Raw genomic sequence first — 7,930 nt, 5'->3', positions numbered from 1 at the left:
ACCGATCGCAGATATATTTCTTGTGATCTTTTTTGCTGAGTTACGAGCTCACTAGTCGGGATAGATTCTTGATCCACGCGAAATGTCCAACGCTGTTGTTACCATCTTCCACGTATAGCAGATTCACATGCTTGTCCCGTTTCTGCTGTGAAAGATGTATCGGGGCAATGTTGTTCTCTTTCTCGATGCTGTACACGTTGATTGAAATGTTATTTGCATGTTCAAAGGACCCCGCACAAAACCTATGGAAATCGGTTCTCGGCAAATTTGTCTGAAACTTTGGGAGAATGTTGTTCATGTCATTCTGATCAAAAGTTCTCGTGGCAACATCTCTCTTTAAAGCAGTATTTTAGCTCCAGGAGACCTCAAAGATGGATATTTTATCACGCGATCACAGATGATCTCACCGATTCACTTTTCGAAATAATGATTGTGTGTGTGTGTGTGTGTGTGTCTGTGTGTGTGTGTCTCTGTGTGGGAGGGGGTCATCATTACCGCACGGTATATCCGTGCGGGAAAGTCATTCCCATGATGGCGCATGCGCAAGTGCATTGCGTGTTCAATCGGCTACTTCGCGCACGGAAAAGACAAGCACGTTATGTGCCACTTTCCACGCACCTGTGATATAAACAGATTTTATCGCGACGAAAGACTGTATATTCAGCGAGACTCATGCAAGACTTGCGCGGGGCTTAACAATACTTGGTATAAACTTGGATGAATATAATCATCTAACATTGCATTACTGAGAATATTGTTTATCCTATCCTTGTTTTTCAAATAATTGCAGTAAAGCGCAAATATATTTTATTATTTTCATAATATATTAATTTTCATATTTTATTATTTTCATAATATATTAATACGCTCTTTTCTTTTCTCTTCTGTTTCGAAATTGGTTTGTGCTGATAAAAGACCGCGATCAGTAATCGTTGATTCAGAATGGCTTGGCGAAACAGATTACGTTGTTATATCTGTGATGGCGCTTTTCTACCGGCACAAATGAGTCGAATAGATGGGGATGAAAATGCTGCTCGTCGCGAAATCGCTATTGTTAGACGTGATTCTTTTAACAGACCAGTTCTTGAAATAACAAATCGAACAAGGCTCTGCATCAATTGTAATCGATCCGTTCTTGATGAGTTACGCATAATAGAACACGATCCCACTTGCCTTCGACTTAATGTTTTGACACAAACTGCCAATCGTACCTGCGTAATATGCAATGTTGAAGATGTTCCCAAGGTTTCTGCCGATTGTCGAGTAAATGTTTTTATTTTGTGCAATATTTATATTCCCGAGAATGTGAGATCATGTCAACATCATCTTGACGATAGAGGTTTTTTCTTGGAGCCATTATTATGTGGTTTACAATTTATAAACAGACCGTATGTTCTTAAAGGTCCACAACTTGCGATTTTTCTGCAAGGACTTCGCAATGTCGCTGTGAATAAGCGCAGATTTGTTGATGAAAATAGTCTTACAGATTCTGAATTCTCATCATTCTCTCCCGTGACAAAAGAGCAATTTTTAGAACTCTTTAACTATTGTGATAGAGTAACTTGCAATGGGGGTTATAGATACGTATTGAAAAAGGATCTCTTGATGTTTTTATGTAAACTACGACAGGGTTTATCTGATGACTTTTTGCAAGTTATTTTCGAGTATTCAAGTAGACAAGCAACAAGTATGGCAATTTCTACTGTTCGCCAATCTCTAATGCAACGATTTGTTCCGGAAAACATTGGTCTTAATTCAGTTACTAGAGAAAATTATATTGCAAGACATGTACCTGAATTCGTTAATGAATTGTACAATGCTAATCCAAACATTCCTCGTGTAATTGCTGCGATCGATGGAACTTATAGTTATATACCCAAATGTAGTAATTTTCGCACATTACGTCAGTCTTTTTCGATTCATAAGAGTCGTCATTTACTGAAACCTGTACTTATAGTAGCACTTGATGGATATATTTTCGATATTCAAGGTCCTTATTTTTCCGATTCTCGGAATAATGATGCGGCGATTTTGGAGAATGAATTCGAGAGAGATGCAGAAAGAATGAGAGAATGGTTCCGCGATGGAGACATTTTAATTGTAGATCGAGGATATCGTGATGCTACAGAGCTCTTGGCTCGGCTGGGTATTATATGGAAAATGCCAGCACGCCTTCAACAAGGGAGAAATCAAATCACTACAGAAGAAGCCAATGATTCACGATTAGTTACCAAGACGAGATGGATTGTTGAAGCTCGAAATGGGCATATCAAATCGATATTCAAATTCTTTCAACAGATTATACCAATACCTCACCTTTTGAATCTCGGTGATTTTTATCGTATTGCTGGTGCAATAATCAATAGGTATCGTTCAGTTATTGAGATGCAAGGAACCAATGCAGAATTAGCTCGTCAGATGCTTGAGAGAGCTAAAACACCAAATATTATTCAGGCACTAGTCGAGGTTGATAACCTGCACACACGTAATGCTCAAAGATGGGTACGATTAGATGTACAACAAATTCTTGATTTCCCAATTCTAGATTTAGAGTATTTAAAAGATCTCACTGTCGGTATTTATCAAATCAACTTAGCACCATCGTATGTGCAGGATAAATTGCAAAGAGAGGGTCAAGAAGAATTTCATGTCGAAATGATGAGAAACGTACAAAGGCTACCTCAACCTGGCCTCATGAGAGTAAGAATTTTCTCAAGATTTCGGAATGCAACTAAATATCAGTTGTGGATTAAGTATCGACACAATAATGATCAAGAACCAGCGGATGCTGTAGATGAGCTCATACAGGGTTATTATTGTACGTGTAAATCAGGTGCACGAACGCTAGGCACGTGTGCACACATAGCTAGTGTACTGTGGTATGTTGGGTATGCTCAACATCAACAAAATATCAAATATCCCTAATCTAGGCTTATCAATGTCATTCACGATGCCGCGAACAGATTGCCTCCAGAATAAAATCGTATTGTTTAATACGATTCGTTTTTTTCCAAGTAATAGACATATTTTTCATGAATTAAGAACAAAATCGGTCCTTTTTAGGGCCATAATGATGTGCAAAATCCGATCGCGCAACCTCCTCGCGGTGCACATTGGGTAACGCTAATGCCCACGGTCCATGCTATTATTACTGTTATTCATCAATTCATTAGGTTATTAGATTTAATGTGTTATGCAATACACACATACACACACACACACACACTCAATCATTATTTTGAAAGCTGAATCGGTGAAATCATCTGTGATCGCGTGATAAAATATCCATCTTTGAGGTCTCTTGGAGCTAAAATACTGCTTTAAAGAGAGATATTGCCATGAGAACTTTTGATCAGAATGACATGAACAACATTCTCCTAAAGTTTCAGACAAATTTGCCGAGAACCGATTTCCATAGGTTTTGTGCGGGGTCCTTTCTTAATCTGGTTCACAGTCGCTGGAAACTCAATGTCCCGGAGATTCAGCACTGTCGCGTAATGCGGGTACGATGATTCCCGTTCCGCGTGACTTTCGGCGGGATACAGAGCGGCGACCACTGCCCACGCGAAACATGCATTGTCCTTTGATTGCACGTTAATCACCGCTCTCTTCATCATAATATCCCGCGGTAACTTGATGTGACATCCCGCGTGCATGGGATTGAACTTGTTAATATTTACAGTCAAGTTCAGTATTCGCGACAAAGCCCACCCGCTATCGCGTTCCTGAAATTCTTCCAGAGACGCTAGGATGGACTCGATAACGCGCTGTTCGTACCACTCGCGTAAATTGGACGTGCGAAAGAGTTCATGGTTTCTTGTATTTACACTTTTATTCGCATGTTTATCTCCGGCCACAAATTCACCATTGAATATTGTGTTCACTTTTATACTGCTGTGTTTTTCTAGAGCGTCCTGCACATGTTCTATCACAATGTTTTCGGCATCCTCTAGAAATTGGCGCGGTTCGATGTGATTATAATTTATCACCGCACCAGTCGATACGCGACTCTCGAACGCGGTATCGATCTCTCGCCAAACGAGTCTCTCCGCGTTATTGTCATCGCTGTATTCACCACCACTGGGAGTAAATCTTTTCTGCAATCGAGTTTTTGCACCTTCGAGCTGCGCGATTTTAGCTGCCAGAGATTGTCTCTTTCCGATCGAGAGTCGCGGACGTTTAATACGACTGCGTTCTTCGAGCTCTTTGATCAATTCCTCGCAACGCTGCAGCTATGCAAAATACTCGCTCAAGGTGGCAATTTGGCGAGATCGCTCTATCAGATCGCCTTCAGTCTGCTCGATGTTTTCCATTTTATGTATTATCACACAATATATATCACACTTTCTAACAGAACACTATCTTTTTTCTGACAAAACACTTTCCGAGAGAACACTATTTTTTGCTACCGACGTGTCGATGCGTTTTCAAATGATGTACTATGATCTGCTGCGCTTCGATCCTTCTTATATTCGACCAACAAGCCTTCAGAGACTGTTGGGGGTTGACACGAAAGAAAATTTTCTTGCAAATGTACCTAGGATCGTAGAAAAAATGCGCTATTATATTACACAGATTGCTTGAAAAGGTTGGACTGAAATATCTCAAAAATGTAAGTGTTTAGGATTTGCCCTAAATCGCGCATAAAATTATTATCCCCGGTCATACTAGCGCCATCCGTTTGCGCGCTATCGAACCCGCGTTCAAGTACGCCGTTACTGTTTTTCAAAACTCATCCAGGATCCGCGTGATCACGCGAAATAATACACGGTCCTGGCCAATAAACAGGCTTATATATCACGCGATCTGACGTAATGATCAGGGATACGTCGAGGTCCGATCATACGATCCGTGATCAAATCTTTATCTATCGGGAGAAAGGCTTTCTCCCCGAGAGTCTTCCGTTTTCCATCATAGTGATCGGAGCGTCATACGGAGAGTAAAAATAGTGCAAATTCGAGAGTTCGCGATAATCTTAACGAGCAAAGTTAAGATTCATTTCATTAGTCTCACGCGTGTGAAATCCTTCAACCGCGAGCCTCAATCATTGTAACAGTTTCGCGAAGTAACATTGTGCGCGCCAGTCATCGTGTCCGCAGTGCACGTGAACAGTTCAAACGCGAGTGCCGGGATCTTTCGGAGCGCCTCCACTCTCAGCCAGAGGCGGAGCCTTCGTCGTACCGCAACTCCGTTCAAGCGAACTGGGCGTCTCTCTCGCTCTCCCGCGAACGGCCGATATAGCGCCGTCTCGCTCGCTCTCACGCGAACGGCCGAAAGAGCGCCGTCTCGCTCACTCTCCCGCGAGCCGTGAACAGTGCGGTTTCGCGTATGCATAGATAGCCACAAGTCAGCTATCTATCTCAACATTGGGCGAACCGACGTGTATAGTGCGGTCTCGCTCGAACTCTAGTACGAGCGGCATAACGCCGTCTCTCTCGCATTCGTGGCGAGTCGTGTATAGTGCGGTCTCGCTCGAACTCTAGTACGAGCGGCATAACGCCGTCTCTCTCGCATTCGTGGCGAGTCGTGTATAGTGCGGTCTCGCTCGAACTCTAGTACGAGCGGCATAACGCCGTCTCTCTCGCATTCGTGGCGAGTCGTGTATAGTGCGGTCTCGCTCGAACTCTAGTACGAGCGGCATAACGCCGTCTCTCTCGCATTCGTGGCGAGTCGTGTATAGTGCGGTCTCGCTCGAACTCTAGTACGAGCGGCATAACGCCGTCTCTCTCACATTCGCGGCGAGTCGTGTATAGTGCGGTCTCGCTCGAACTCTAGTACGAACGGCATAACGCCGTCTCTCTCGCATTCGCGGCGAGTCGTGTATAGTGCGGTCTCGCTCGAACTCTAGTACGAGCGGCATAACGCCGTCTCTCTCGCATTCGTGGCGAACCGACGTGTATAGTGCGGTCTCGCTCGAACTCTAGTACAAGCGGCATAACGTCGTCTCTCTCGCATTTGTGTCAAGTCGTGAACAGTGCGGTTCGCGTATTCGCAGATAGCAATATTCATTCTATCTATATCGGACCAGCGGACTGACGTGTATAGTGCGGTCTCGCTCAAACGCTTATCCGAGCGGCATAACGCCGTCTCGCTCGCTCTCACGCGAACGGCCGATATAGCGCCGTCTCGCTCACTCTCACGCGAACGGCCGATATAGCGCCGTCTCGCTCGCTCTCACGCGAACGGCCGATATAGCGCCGTCTCACTCGCGCTCACGCGAACGGCCGATATAGCGCCGTCTCGCTCGCTCTCACGCGAACGGCTGATAGAGCGCCGTCTCGCTCGCTCTCACGCGAACGGCTGATAGAGCGCCGTCTCGCTCGCTCTCAAGCGAACGGCCGATATAGCGCCGTCTCGCTCGATCTCGCTAACAGCTGATCGATAGCTGTCTCGCTCGCTCTCACGCGATCCGCGTAGTGGTGCGCTCTCACCCTACATCGCGTCTTGAGACCAGCAAACGTGTATCATTTTGTGACTTTAACAATAAACGGACAGTAATTCGCTCACCGGTCTTACTGTAACACATTAAGTCGCAACTGCAGATCATTTCATTCCTATCAAGTATTCCTTACGCGATCACGCACTGAGAGAGCTTGCGATACCCCCGCGGGTATGTGCCGGCAAAGTTTAATCGCGCTTACCCGGTCTTACAAAATTCGCGAATCGAAAGCGCGATCCCGAACAGTAAGTTTATGAAATAAAGTCATAAAAATATGTATAAGAGTATAAAAGGTTTTAGAATATACCATTTGTATAAAAGAATTATACAAGGTTTTCTATAGTATCCCATTTGCAAAAAAAAATTTCTTTGTGTCCCCGATAATCTCTGAAAGCTTGTCCGCTTAATCTCTATTGTTTATACGTCGAACGGGAAAAAAAACCTGGAATTATCTATTACGGGTGTACCTCGAGAGTACAAAGCAACCGAACATCGGCGCTGATATGTAAACGAGGGAGACACCTCCGATTAGTCAATCAAAGCCAATTGTGTCCAATTGTATTGTGTCTAATCGAGTAATCCCCAGACAAAGCAGCCGATCATTAGCGCTATTAAAATTTTTCCTTAAAAAATAAAATAAAATACAATAAAATAAAAGAACAATAAAAAGGATTAGATTCCCAAAATCTTTTTCAAAATATAATAAAATACAATAAAATAAAATAAAAGAACAATAAAAAGGATTAGGTCCCCAAAATCTTTTTCAAAATATAATAAAATACAATAAAATAAATAAAAGAACAATAAAAAGGATTAGATCCCCAAAATCTTTTTCAAAATACAATAAAATAAAATAAAAGAACAAAAAAGGATTAGACCCAAAAAAGGATTAGGTCCAAAATCCTTTTCAAAAGAATACCGCTCTTTTGTTTATGCTTGTCATTACGACCCCCCCCCCAACCCCCGCGTGACGTCATACCCCCGCTCCGCTAAGATCCCCTCGCACCTCACCTCCCTGAGAGGACCTGGGTTAGAACCGGCCTACTACATCTATTAACGCGGAATACGCGGCGGTCTGAGTCAGTGCTCCAGCAGATACTCTCGCGCTAACAACAAATACATGAGCGCGTACGATCCGTCGCGACCGTCGATCTATCTGATATATCTCGATATCAACAATCTGTACGGTTGGGCGATGTGTCAGCCGTTGCCGTACGAGCGATTCGAGTGGGTCGACGACCTCGAGAGTCTCGACGTGATGTCCCTGACGGAGGACTCGACCGTCGGCTACGTTCTCGAGGTCGATCTCGACTATCCTGCTGACGCGCACGACGCTCACGCCGATTTACCGTTTTGTCCCACGCGCGATAAGCCGCCGGGGAAGCGGCAGAGCAAACTCCTAGCCACGCTGTACGATAAGCGCCGATACGTCACGCACTATCGCAATCTGCAACAGTGCGTTCGTCACGGTCTGCGTCTGACTAGGATTCA

General features: G+C 44.0%; 1 protein-coding gene across 1 annotated transcript; it reads left to right on the top strand.

Moving 5' to 3' along the window:
* Positions 1–942: 942 nt before the first annotated feature.
* Positions 943–2,925, top strand: LOC112637886. The gene has a single exon (XM_025408565.1). It carries the CDS (start codon positions 943–945, stop codon positions 2,923–2,925), a length of 1,983 nt encoding a protein of 660 aa, XP_025264350.1.
* Positions 2,926–7,930: the final 5,005 nt, after the last annotated feature.

The sequence above is a fragment of the Camponotus floridanus genome, unplaced genomic scaffold (genome assembly GCF_003227725.1).
Source record: "Camponotus floridanus strain SB8 unplaced genomic scaffold, Cflo_v7.5 scaffold217, whole genome shotgun sequence".
In the NCBI taxonomy this organism is placed as follows: Eukaryota; Metazoa; Arthropoda; class Insecta; order Hymenoptera; family Formicidae; genus Camponotus; species Camponotus floridanus.
The sequence above is the reverse complement of the archived record's forward strand: the minus strand, read 5'-3'. Positions and strand labels throughout refer to the sequence as shown.

Bases quoted from the DNA above. Each gene is read 5' to 3' on its own strand.
- LOC112637886 (XM_025408565.1), top strand. From the start codon at position 943: ATGGCTTGGCGAAACAGATTACGTTGTTATATCTGTGATGGCGCTTTT.